General features: G+C 46.2%; 1 protein-coding gene across 4 annotated transcripts in view; it reads left to right on the top strand.

The window, feature by feature from the left end:
- The window catches only part of LOC125454451 (anion exchange protein 3), a 169663-nt gene that overhangs the window by 107826 nt on the left and 47949 nt on the right, over positions 1-13888 (top strand). For all 4 annotated transcript variants that reach the window (XM_048535249.2, XM_059647564.1, XM_059647565.1 and 1 more), the window contains 4 exons: positions 3133-3316; positions 6679-6790; positions 7529-7713; positions 12210-12432. In XM_048535249.2, coding sequence (XP_048391206.1) covers positions 3133-3316; positions 6679-6790; positions 7529-7713; positions 12210-12432 — 704 coding nt within the window. The remainder of the gene's footprint in view (positions 1-3132; positions 3317-6678; positions 6791-7528; positions 7714-12209; positions 12433-13888) is intronic.

The following is a 13888-nucleotide window of genomic DNA, read 5'->3' as shown; positions in this document are numbered from 1 at the left end:
TCTAATCGAGGTGTTCATGGTGGTTTATATGTAGAATAACAGATACCCAGGAGTAAGTTATAGATTGGAACCTGATTGAGGGGTTCGGAATGGTTTATACAAAGAATAACAGATACCCAGGAGTGAGTTACAGACTGGAATCTAATTGAGGGGTTCAGTGGGTTTATATACAGAATAACAGATGTATAGAATCACAGATGCCAGTCTTCAGTGAATTCGATTCACTCCACGTGATATAAAGAGACTGTTGGAGACACTGGATACTGCGAACGCCATGGGTCATGACAACATTCCAGCAATAGAATACGATGCTGGCTTCGACCTGACTATAAAAGCAGGACAAATCCAACCCGGCCAATTCCCGTCCCATCAGTCTCCTCTCGACCATCAGTAAAGTGATGGAAGGTGTCAGTAACAGTGCTATTAAGCAGCACCTGCTCAGCAATAACCTGCTCAGTGACGCCCAGTTTGGGTTCCACCAGGGACACTCAGCTCCTGATCTCATTACAGCTTTGGTTCACACATGGACAAAAGTGCTGATTTCCAGAGGTGAGGGGAGAGAGACAGCTCTTAACATCAAGGCTGCATTCGACCAAGTGTGGCATCAAGGAGCCCTGGCAAAACTGGAATCAATGGGTATCGGGGGGCAAAATATCTGGTGGTTGGAGTCATACCTGGCACATAGGAAGGTGGCCGTGGTTGTTGGAGGTCAATCATCTCAGCTCCAGGACATCTCTGCAGGAGTTCCTCAGGGTAGTGTCCGAGGCCCAATCATCTGTAGCTCCTTCATCAATGACCTTCAGACATGGGGCAGTTCACTGATGTTTGCACAAGGTTCAGCACCATTTGTGACTTTTCAGATGCTGAAGTAGCCCATGTTCACGTGCAACAAGATCTGGACAATGTCAGGTTTTGGTTGACAAGTGGCAAGTAATATTTTTGCCGCAAAAGTGCCAGGTGAAATTGAACATAGAGCAGTACAATCCAAGAACAGGCCCTTTGGCCCATCATGTCTATGATACCATTCTAAATGAATCCCTTCCACCTGCATATGGTCTGTATCCCTCTGTTCATTTACATCCCTGAGCACTTGTTAAATATTGCTATAATATCCACACCTACCACCTCCTCCAGCAGTAAGTTCCAAGCACCTAACATCCTCTGCACGGAAAACCTGCCTCACACATCGTTTTTAAACTTTCCCTCTCTCACCTCAAACCTACACACTATAGTATTTGATGTTTTCACCCTGGGGAAAGAGACTCTGGCTATCCACCCTATCCATGCCTCTCATAATTTTATTTTTTTATTGGGTCACCCCTCAGCCTCTAACACTTGCAAAAACAGCGCAAATTTACAGACTCACACAGATATACAGCACAGAAGCACACCTTTCAGTCCAATATGTCCACGTTGACCAGATAACCCAACTAAATCTAGTCCCATTTGATAGTATTTAGAATATAGAACAGTACAGCGCAGGAAAGGACCGTTTCACCCATGATGTTGTGCCAAACATGATGCCAAATGAAATTAACCCCTTCTGCCAGCCCTTGGTCCATGTCCCTCCATTTGTTACATATTCATTTCTTACCTAAGCGTCCCTTAAATGCCCTTATTGTACCAGCCTCCACCACCACCTCTGGCAGTGCGTTCCAGACACATACCAGTCTCTGTGTAAAAAACTTGCCCTCGTATCTCTTTTCATCTTTCCCTCGTTAATCTTAAATGCATGCCCCTTGGTTTTAGACATTTCAACTCTGGGAAAAAGATTCTGACTATAAACCCTATCTATGCATCTCATAATTTTATAGACTTTCATCAAGTCTCCCCTCAATCTCTGCTGCTCCAGAGGAAACAGCCTGAGTTTTTCTAGCCTCTCCTTATAGCTCATACCCTCTAATCCAGGCAGCATCCTGCTAAACCCCTTCTGCACCCTCTCCAAAGTCTCCACATCCTTCCTGTAATATGGTGACCAGAACTGAACACAATAGCCTAAGTGTGGCCTAATCAAAGTCTTATAAAGCTGTAACATCCTGACTCTTGTCCTCAATTCCTTGACCAATAGAGGGAAGCATGCCGTATGCCTTCCTTACCACCCTATTTACTCACATGGCTGCTTTCGGGGAGCTGTGCACTTGAACCCCAAGATCCTTCTGTACATCAATGCTATTAACTGTACACTTTTCCTTAACAAAGTGCAGCACCTCACACTTACCCTGATCATATACAATCTGCTACTTCTCCACCCACATTTGCAACTGATCTATATCCTGCTGTATCCTTTGACAACTTTCTACAGTATCCACAACTCCAGACATCCTTGTATCATCTGAAAACTTACTAACCCAACCATCTACACTTTCTTCCAAGTCATTTATATATGTAAAATCACAAACAGCAGAGGTTCCAGTATGGATTCCTGCGGGACACCACTAGACACGGACCTCCAGACAGAAAAACACCCTTCCACCAGTATTTTGCAGAATTCCACGAGTAGAAACACCTTCTCAACATCAGCTGTGTCAAGCCCACTCAGAATCTTGTATGTTTCAGTCTGACCATCCTTCATTTTTCGAAACTCTAATATCCAGCCTGTTTAGCCGTTCTCGATAAGCGACCATCTCTACACCAAGAATTGGCCTAGAGGATTTCTTTTTAACTACCTCCAGTGCCAATATGTCCTTTTTAAAATACAGGGACTAGGAGTGTACATAGCCAATACCGCGTACAGTTGTAAAATGACTCTTTCTCAACTCAAACCCCTTGCAGTAAAGACCAAAATTTCATTTGCCTCCATTGTTACTAACTTCACCTAGATATTAACATTTTACGCACAAGAACACTCAGCTCTCTCTGAGCTGCATACATCACCGCCTTCTCCGGGGCAACTAGGGACAGGCATTGAATGGAGAATGCCAGAAAAGCTCAGCAGGTCTGTCAACATTTATGGAGAGAAAGCAGAGTTAACGTTTCGGATTAAGTGACCCTTCTTCAGAATTAGGGAAGTTCTCGACCTGAAACATTAACTCTGATTTCTCTTCACAGATTCTGCCAGACCTTGCTGAGCTTTTCCAGCAACTTCTGTTTTTGTTCCTGTGTTTGGGTCTAAGTTGTTGAGTTATGTTGCAGCCACCCTAATGATGAGAAAGAAGGGATCTTTTTCCCTCGGAATGTCTCCGGCTCCACCAAAGCAGCCAACCTGGGTGCCCACCATGAACACAAGGTGACAAAAGATTCCTCCACCACTGTGCCCCTGATGGGGGATGAACACATCGAGGTGCAAGACCCCAAGAAGATGGATTCGTGCCCTCAGGTGAGGCAGGCTGTTGTTGGGATGCATGTGGGATCAGTGAGTAAAGTGGGGGGAGAGTAAAGGCTCTTTTTCCTTAGCCTCTCAGAACTCCTTGCCCGCACTACAAAAATCAAACAGTTAAGGTTGGGAGGTCATCCGTACTCCGAGGCCAGGATGAATGGATTTTTGGTGGGGCTGGGTGTTGCCCTACGGCAGGTCACTGGACTAGTAATCAGGCTAGTGCTCTGGGGACACAGGTTCAAAATCCCACCACAACGGGACTTAAATTCAATTAATTGAGTGCAAAGCCAGTCTAAGTGACGGTGACCATCAAATTATCATTGATTGTTGCAAAACTATATCTGGGTCACTAATGCCCCTTAGCGAAGGAAATCCATCATCCTTGCCTACACGTGACTCCAGATTTATAGCAAGGTGGGTGACTCCGAACTCCGCTCAGAAATGACCCAGCAAACCACTCCGTTCAAAGGCATTTAGAATTGGGCAACAAATGTTGATCTTACCAAAGACCCCCAACTCCCATGACAGTATGATGGTGGTCTGAATGGTGCGGTTAATGGCCTGATAAAGCAGATTGGTGATGATCTAATGATCTAACTGAGAGGTGAAGCAAGCTGACGATGTTATTCGTGTTCCCATTTTCCTCCCAGATCTTGTGGTGGGGAGTTACCTGAGAACCTCTTTGGTGCTTAGTTGGTTGACTTCAGCTCCCCTCTCCTCAACAGTGGGCATTCGGTACCTCAGGAGGGGTGGGGGCAGATCAGAGGACCCCCTTGTGGCTGCTCCTGGGCCTGGCCAAAGTGGCCAAGACAAGTCCAAACAGTGGGCTGTGGAGGGGACTGTCTAAACCTCTTCCATGGTTATGCTTGTTCCCGTGTGTCCTTGGAGGACAGATAATGTAGTGTCCTCCAATACTTTTGATGCCTTTTAGAACAAGGTAGGCACCACAGAGGATACAGTGCTCTACCTCCCTACCCAACTCCATTTTAATTTCATCTCTCCCCACTCTCTATCACCTTTGTGGATTTGCAATGCCTGAAACAGGTTTTGCATGTGGTTTCGTTCATTGGAAAACAACGATGCCACCCGAAGGCTGGAGGAACAGTATCTATATTCCGCTTGGGAACCCTGCGGCTCAATGGTCTCAATTACAAATTTCTTCACAAACTTCAAAATTTACCCATTCCTGACGTCATCCCAAGACCAGCCCATCTCGTCCCTGCCTCCTTGGCCTGTCCACCATTTCTCTCACCTATCCATTCCTCCCGCCTCACTGACCAACCCCCACCCCCCACTTCGCACCTACTAACCTCATCCCTGCCTCCTTGACCTGCCTGCCTTCCCTCCCACTAACCTGCCCCTCCCTCCTTACTGACCACCCCCCCATCCCAACATTCCTACCTACGCTCACCTCTACTGGCTCCACCCCTGCCTCCTTGACCTGTCCGTCCTCTCTCCACTCTATCTGCTCCACTATCCACCTTCTAATATCACTTCCTCCCTCTCTATTTATTTCAGAATCCCCTTTCCCTCCCCCATTTCTGAAGAAGGGTCCTGACCCAGAAAGCTGGCTTTCCTGCTTTCCTGATGCTGCCTGGCCTGCTGTGTTCATCCAGCTCTATGCTGTGTCATCTCAGACTCCAGCATTGGCAGTTCCTACTACCTCTGGGTGATTTAGCTGTGGTGGATAATAGATGTAAAGTCCCACGGATAATTTAATGATGGGAAGAGAATTCACTCAGTTGTAGGTGATAATGCCTCCAGATATAAGAAACACATTGGTGAGGGGAAACAATTGGTATGGAGGGAGTGGGTGGGAGGAGGTGGGGTTGGAGGGTGCTCGGGAGAAGAAGTTACAGACTACAATTGAATCAATGGGTACAATTGCTTTCTGGAAGGACTGCCTCCCAGCCGTGACCAGGCCTGGTAAAGCCTTCGATTGGCCTGCTCTGAGCTCCCTGCTACACAACAGGTCAAACCAGTAAAGAGGAAAGGAAGACTCACCAGGTAGTTCAGAGGAGGTTCTCAGGAATAATGCCAGGAATGAGTAGGTTGTCTCATGAGGGAAGTTTATCCAGGCCGGGTGTCTTTCCACTGGATTTTAGAAGGGTCGGGGTGACCTATTTGAGGCATACAACATGGAGTCAGATACTTTAGAGACTTTTAAGCAACTCTTGGATAGGCACATGGAGGATAGTGAAATGTAGCATATGCAGTGTAGATTGATCTTAGAAGGATAACAGGTTGGTACAACATTGTAGGCCAAAAGGCCTGTACTGTACTGTATTCTTTAACTTAACTTAACATCCTGAATGCTCTTGCCAAAATGAGTGTGGAAAGAACTGTTCCTCTTGTGGTGGAGTTGAGAACTAGGGAGGTACAATTTTAAAATTAGACATCACTTTTTCAGGACAGAGATGAGGAGGATTTGTTTTGTCTCAGAGGATTGTGGACCTCTTTGCCTCGGAAGGCAATGGAGGCAGGTTCATCGAATATTTTTTTAAGACAGAGGTAGATATTATTATTGTTAGGCAGGGCAATCGAGGGTTATCAGGGGTAGATGGGGATGAACAATTTGAAATGCAGTCAGGTCAGACATAGTCTTACTGAATGGCAGAGCAGCTTTGAGGGGCCGAATGGCCTATTGTCCATTGGCTCTGACAGTGTCTTAAACAGTGACCACCCAGTTTATTTGTTTAGAGACACCTCCTGATGGAGAAGATTAGACTAGATTAGAGACACTCCCTAAGGTAGATGGTTCATTTTGAAACACCCCCTGGTGTAGAGTACTGGGTTCAGGTTGGGAGACTGTGGGAAGGACATGATGGTATTGGAGAGTGTGAGGAGGTGCTGTACTCCAATGGGACGGAGTGGGGTTGAGGGTCTTCAGTGAACGCGGAGATGCTGGGCTTGTTCTCTTTATAGCTACGGAGAATTGAATTGAGCTGTTTGAAGCTATGAGGGGGCTTGAGAGTGAGGTTAGGGCAAATTTCTTCCAGCAGGCCGAGAGCAAGTAGATCAAAGATAATTAGTAAAAGAACCAGGGGAAGGGAGCTTGTTTCTGACTCAGTAAGCCGTTGTAATTGCCTGAGAGGGCAGCAGAAGAGGGTTCAACAAGAACTTACAAATAGAAATTGGGGAAATAATTGTAGAGAAGAAACCTGTTGGTTTGTGTGAAAAATACAGGAGGCATGTGGGGTCAATTGGAGAGCTCAGTTAAAGAGCCAGCACGAGGCTGAATGGTGTCTCTCAGTTCAGTAAGGTTGTCTGGCTCTGCTTTGTACAATTAGGGGAGGGAGCAGACGGACCTAAGACCTGCCCCTTTCCCCAGGAACTTCGCTCAAAATTCTTTCTGCCTTCAGAGACATTTCAGATCTCCAAGCAACCGACACAGTGAAAGGCACAAGAGGAAATCTGAACAGAGGCTCTTGGAGCAAATTCCGGAAAATGCAGAGGCAACCGTAGTCCTCATTGGTACGTAACCCCCTGACTAGGTCAACTATTTCAACTTCATTGGTTTTCTGAACATTAACCCATGACCCCGATAAAGATGGTGTGATTTAGATCTAGGTGATCAGTGTGGGTGTGTAACAGTGCCAACAAACCCTGTAGTACCACAAACGGTTAGTTACAGAGTAAAGCTCCCTGTACACTGTCCCCATCAAATACTTCCAGGATAGGGACAGCACGGGGTTAGATACAGAGTAAAGATCCCTTTACACTGTCCCCATCAATCACTCCCAGGACAGGGACAGCAGGGGGTTACATACAGAGTAAAGCTCCCTCTACACTGACCCCCATCAAACACTCCCGTCCCCATCAACCACTCCCAGGACAGGGACAGCATGGGGTTAGATATAGGGTAAAGCTCTCTCTACACTGCCCCCCCACATCAACCACTCCCAGGACAGGGACAGCATGGGGTTAGATATAGGGTAAAGCTCTCTCTACACTGACAATTCCCTCCTTGTATTTATCGGTCGATCAGGGGACTCTAACAAGTGGTGGTGTTGCCATGGATACTGACCAAGTTCACTGTGATGATCAGAAATCTCCTCTCAAATAGTCTAAGTACTGGTTTGCCCTTAAATTAATGGATTGTTCTGATGAGTGCAAGATGAAAACGTTTGACAAAATCACTTTTATTTTCAGTAAACTCAGGTCTGCTGCATGACAATTCTCATCATTGTCTCTTTCCTCATACTTTTTCAGGGACTCTTGCCTTTCTCGAACAGCCCACCATGGCCTTTGTGCGCCTCAGTGAAGCAGTGTTCCTTGAATCAGTTTTGGAAGTCTCAGTGCCTGTACGGTTCATCTTTATCCTCCTGGGTCCAATGCAGTGCAACATGGATTACCATGAGATTGGGCGCAGTATCTCCACCCTGATGTCGGACAAGGTAAGGCTCAACAACATCAAGGGATGAACTGATCAAAGTTTTCAAAACATTTACAAAGATTTATGCCGGCACGGTGGCTCAGTGGTCAGCACTGCAGCCTCACAGCACCAGGGACCCGGGTTCAATTCCACCCTCGGGCGACTGTCTGTGTGGAGTTTGTACATTCTCCCTGTGTCTGCGTGGGTTTCCTCCGGGTGCTCCAGTTTCCTCCCACAGTCCAAAGATGTGCAGGCTAGTTGGATTGGCCATGTTAAATTGCCCATGGTGTTCAGGGGTGTGTGGGTTATAGGGAGATAGGTCTGGGTGGGATGCTTCAAGGGGCGGTGTGGACTTGTTGGGCCAAAGGGCCTGTTCCCACACAGTAGGGAATCTCATCTAATCTAATTTACCAGGATGTTGCCAGGGCTGGAGGGTTTGAGCTATAGGGAGAGGCTGAATAGGCTGGGGCTATTTTCCCTGCAATGTTGGAGGCTGAGGGGTGACCTAATAGAGGTTTATAAAATCATGAGGGGCATGGATAGGGTGAATAGCCAAGGTCCTTTCCCCAGGGTACGGGAATCCAAAACTAGAGGGGCATAGGTTTAAGGTGAGAGGGGAAAGATTTAAAAGGGACCTAAGGGGCGACTTTTTCTTGCAGAGGGTGGTGCGTGTATGGAATGAGCTGCCAGAGGAAGTGGTGGGGGCTGGTACAATTACAACATTTAAAAGGTATTGAGATGGGTCCATGAATAGGAAGGGTTTAGAGGGATATGGGCAAAATGCTGACAAATGAGACTAGTTTAAGTTAGGATATCTGATCAGTATGGACAAGTTGGACTGAAGGATCTGTTTCCAAGCTGAACAGCTCCATGACTCTCTGACTGTATTAAGGGGGTCAGAGAGGGTAGTTTTATAAAAATTTAGGGAGAGGTAGAGTCATAGAATCAGAGGATGGTACAACACACAAATGAGGCCATTCAACCCATTTTGCCTGTGCAGGCTTTATCTGGGCAATTAGTCCTGTTCCTTTCCCCAGAATCGTATTAATTTCCCTCTTTCAAATATTTATCTAATTCCCTTTCAATATTAATGTTGATGGATGGTGGCATAATGGTAATATCACTGGACTAATAATCGCGAGGCCCAAGCTAATGTTCTGGTGATAGTGGTTCAGATCCCACCATGACAATGGGCAGACCATAAATTTAATGAATAAACTTAGAATGAGAAGCTAGTCTCAGTGATGGTGGCCAGGACAACAAAATCTGCTGTTCCTGTCTGGTCTGACCTACACGTGACTCCAGACCCATAACAGTGTGATTGACTCTTAACTCCCTTCTCAAATAGACCAACAAATTGCTCGGGGCGGGGGGTGGCAATTAGAATAGGCAATGAACTCTGACCTTGTTGGCAATGTTCACATCCTAGGAAAGAATAAATAAGTTGTGTTTCTGATGGTTGGTAGAGCGTAGGCCAGTGGACATAGTCCAGATACAACTGCACCTTTTGGAAGTGGAATTAGGAATCATTCTTGTGTACAAAGAGGATAGAGGTTTGGAACTCTCTTCTGGACAGATAAATAACAAGTGTGACAGAACATCAGTGCTTCACCGGAGGCACACTGATGATGTTACCTAGCATGGAGATGAAACGCCTGCAATCAAACAAAGTGGGCCAGCGAGCATGTCTACAACCTCAAGGGCCACTCTTATTCCACTTTCAAGTTCCTCCTTTAGCATGAGCATAATCGATTTCTTGCAGCAGATATCTGCATTTACACAATATTATTTCTTGAGTTAATGTCTCTTCCCTTGCTCTCTCATTCAGTTTGTAATATTTCTTCCACAGCACTCTATCTCTGGGCTTTGTCCATTACTGACCTTCAGCCATTCAGGTCTTCATTTAGAGTCAAAGCCATGGAGCTGTACAGTGCAGGAACAGACCCTTTGGTCCACCTTGTCCATGCTGACTAGATATCCTGAATTAACCTAATCCCATTTGCCAGCAAAACCCTTCCTGTTCATGTACCCATCCAGATGCCTTTTAAATGTTGTAATTGTACCAGCCTCCACCACTTCCTCTGGCAGCTTGTTCCGTACACACACCACCCTCTGTGTGAAAAAGATGCCCCTCAGGTCTCTTTTAAATATTTCCCCTCTCAACTAAGCTTTATAGTTTTGGACTCCCCTACCCTGTGGAAGAGATCTTGACTTTTTACCTTATCCATTCCCCTCATTATTTTATAAACTTCTCTAAGGTCGCCCCTCAACCTCTGACACTCCAGGGAAAATAGCCCCGGCCCATTCAGCATCTCCCTTTAAATTGAACCCTTCAGCCCATCTTTTCTGAAAACTTTCAAGCTTCATAACATCTCTCCTATAGCAGGGAGACCAGAATGGCACGCAGTCATGTAATAGCGGCCAAGCCAATGTCCTTATAGCCACAACATGACCTCTCACCTCCTGTACTCAATGCACTGACCAATAGAGGCAAGTCTACCAAACACCTCCCTCACTATCCTGTCTACCTGAGAGTCCACTTTCAAGGTGCTATGAACTTGCACATCAAGGTCTCTTTGTTCAGCAACACTCCCCAGGACCTTACCATTCAGTGTATAAGTCCTGACCTGATTTGCCTTTCCAAAATTCAGCACCTCACATTTATCTAAATTAAACTCCATCTGCCACTCCTCAGCCCATTGGCCCATCTGATCAAGATGTCGTTATAATCTGAGGTAACCTTCTTCGCTGACCAATACATCTCCAATTTTGGTGTCATCTGCAAACTTACTATCCATACTTCCCATGTTCATATCCAAATCCTTTAGAGAAATGACAAAAAGCGTGGACCCAGCACCGATCCTTGCGGCACACCGCTGGTCACAGGCCTCCAGTCTGAAAAGCAACCCTCCACCGTCACCACCCTCTGTCTCCTACCCTTGAGCCAGTTCCGTATCCAAATGGCTAGTTCTCACTCTATTCCATGTGATCTAACATTGCCAACCAGTTTACCCAGTTGAATGCCTTAATGAAGTCTCTATAGACAACCTCTATCCCTCTGCTCACACCAATTTTCTTTGACAATTCTTCAAAAAACTCAATCAAGTTAGCGAGACACAATTTCTCATGCACAAAGCCATGCTGACTATCCCTAATCAGTCCTTCTCTTTCAAAATACATGTAAATCCTGTCCCTCAGAATCCCTTCCAACAACTTGCCCATCATTGATGCCAGGCTCACTGGTCTATAGTTCCCTGGCTTTTCCTTACCACTTTTCCTAAATAGTGGCACCACATTAGCCAACCTCCAGTCTCCTGGCACCTCACTTATGGCTATCAATGATACAAATATCTCAGCAAGGGGCCCAGCAATCACTTCCCTAGCTTCCCACAGAGTTCTAGGCTACACCTGATCAAGTCCTGGGAATTTTCTGCTGCCGTGGTTGTTTCAGGCAAAGATAAATGGCATTTTTATAGTCCTTTTCTCTCTCTGAAAATGACCTGCTTCACTCTGAAACAAACCTGCACACTCCTTAACCTGCTATCTTGCTCAATGAACTTATTTCTGCCTCTGTCTCCCTCCATCAAAGGACACCTCATTGTCTACAATCCAATCTATTTCTTTATTTCATTTTCCTCTTTTACTCTTGTTTCTAAGATACCAATCTAGCCAGCCAAGGCCTTGTTTAAATGCAGAGAAATTAATTTGCAGACAACTCACCACCATGTGCCACATTCAAAAATCAAACAAAAACTACATCGCCCTTAATGTTCACACTATTGAAATTCAAATCTCACTCAAAGTTTCCAAACAATAAAAACACAGCAGGAGCTACCATAACAGGAAGCATGGGGAAAAGTTGAGTTTCTAGAGTTAGGTCAGAGGCCAGCCTCGACTTTATTGAATGGTGGTGTGTGTTTTAAGGGCCTCCTGCCATTTTTTTGTTTCAATGCACCGAAGATGTGTATATTGTAAAGGTAAACTCACCATATTTGTACTAGACCATAAGGACTGCTTTTTCCGATTAGACAGAGCGATGACAGGCGGTGGTCCAGCCTGAGGATTGATGCGCCTCAGGCGAGGGGAGAGATTGTCATTCATGGGAACCTCAGCCAATGTGGGAATTGAACTCATGCTGTTGGTACTCCCAAACCTGCCATCTAGCCAACTGAGCTACTGATCCCATATTGCACAGCATGCAGGGTGTATATAGTACCCAGATAAGAGGATGAATGCTGTTCATAGGCACAATTGTCAAAGTAACTGTGTTACCCAGTTACCTAACGAAAGGTGGGGATCTTAAGGGTGAGCGATGGGAAGGTTTAGGGAGACAATCTCCAAACTTCACTGTGGTGAAGCATGACGAGCCATGGGGTGCGATATGATCAAAGAGGTGCAAGGGGGTAAAATTGGACAAGTACAGGGGTCTCAGGGGTTAGTGGAGCAGGACGGGGACAGAGGGTATGAAACAGAGGAGGTATCCGGAGGATTGTTAATGCAGCTGAATGCTTTCTGCAGGATTTCCATGAGGCAGCATACCAGGCTGACGATCGCCAGGACCTCTTAAATGCCATCAACGAGTTCCTGGACAGCAGCATTGTCATCCCACCACTGGAACTGGAAGGTAAAGATCTCCTGAGATCCGTCGCTGCCTTTCAGAAGGAGATGCTGAGAAAGAGGAAACTGAGAGAGCAGAGAAAGTCACTGAGGAGGGAGGAATCCATTCTCTTCGAGACCAAAGGTGAGATATCACAAGGCAGACCTTTCATACTCAATCAGCTCACCCACTGAGCTACATACTGAGTAAAGCTCCCTCTACACTCTCCCCATCCAACACTTCCAGGATAGGGACAGCTTGGGGTTAGATACAGAGTAAAGCTCCCTATACCCTGTACCCCCCATCCAACACTCCCAAGACTGGGACAGCACGGGGTTAGATACAGACTAAAGCTCCCTCCACAGTGATCCCATTAAAACTCCCAGGACAGGTAGAGCAGAAGTTTGTCTGTATTGTGATAGGGTCCAATGATTCTATGTGGCCTGGTGAGGAAGTGTGTGTTGAAATGCCAGTAAGTGCCTTGTGTGTGGAGAGCCTGGGGTTGATGGAAGTCGAGGCTGGGCATGGACCATTCGGTCTATTGAGCCTGCTCTGCCCTTCGGTACAATGGTGTTTAATCTATTCTCATTTCCCTGCCAATCCTGGTGTCGTTTCTTCCCCAGGAAATGTTCATTTCCCTCTCTAACCCCTTCCCTCTCGGATGGTGCCGAGCCATCAAATGCGACATCATTGCAGCGTATGTAGTGACATCATCCTGCGCGTGCAACGATGTCATCCACCCAGTGACATCACCAAACGTAATGTGGTTGCGTCCCTCTCTTATTGACAACACCACCCATGTGCAAAGATGTTGCCTTCTCCTATGGTAACCGGTGGTAGTGACCTCTGGCCTTGCCCGTGAGAGGGTACCTGGGGACTGTTGCTCAGAGCTGTGGCTCAGTGTGTAGATCTCCTGATGCTGAGTCAGAAAGTTGTGTGTGGTGTTGCATTGTTGTTTGTATCAAGCATTTGAAAAACGCTGATCCGAGCTCTTTATTTAATGCTAAAGCTATACACAGAGAACAGTAATCTTTGCTTGTGGAGATACATCTGACCTGTAGAAACGAGCGGTAATGGGAACTGCCATTTCATTTGATAAATTATTTGATTATGACTAATAATAAATCATTTAAAAAGAAAGAAGGAGGCTATCGGAACATCAGCATGACAGATGTCACTTCATTCTGATGGATTCAAAGATGAAAAGATGTGACTAATTTTCAAAGAAGTCTTAACTTTTACCAAGTACACGTTTCGCCAGCTTCAAAATCTCCCCTCCCCGCTTCCGCATCCCAAAACCAGCCCAGCTTGTCCCTGCCTCCCTGACCTGTTCTTCCTCTCACCCATCCCTTCCTCCCACCCCAAGCCGCACCCCCATCTCCTACCTACTAACCTCATCCCACCTCCTTAACCTGTCCGTCTTCCCCGGACTGACCTATCCCCTCCCCACCTAAACTCACCTCTACTGGCTTCATCCCCACCCCTTTACCCTGTCTATCTCCTCTCCACCTATCTTCTCCTCTATCCATTTTCGATCTGCCTCCCCCTCTCTCCCTATTTATTTCAGAACCCTCTCCCCATCCCCCTTTTCTGATAAAGG

This window comes from Stegostoma tigrinum, chromosome 7 (assembly GCF_030684315.1).
Source record: "Stegostoma tigrinum isolate sSteTig4 chromosome 7, sSteTig4.hap1, whole genome shotgun sequence".
Classification (NCBI taxonomy): Eukaryota; Metazoa; Chordata; class Chondrichthyes; order Orectolobiformes; family Stegostomatidae; genus Stegostoma; species Stegostoma tigrinum.
Note: the sequence above shows the minus strand (reverse complement) of the source record. Positions and strands in the feature narration are given on the sequence as shown.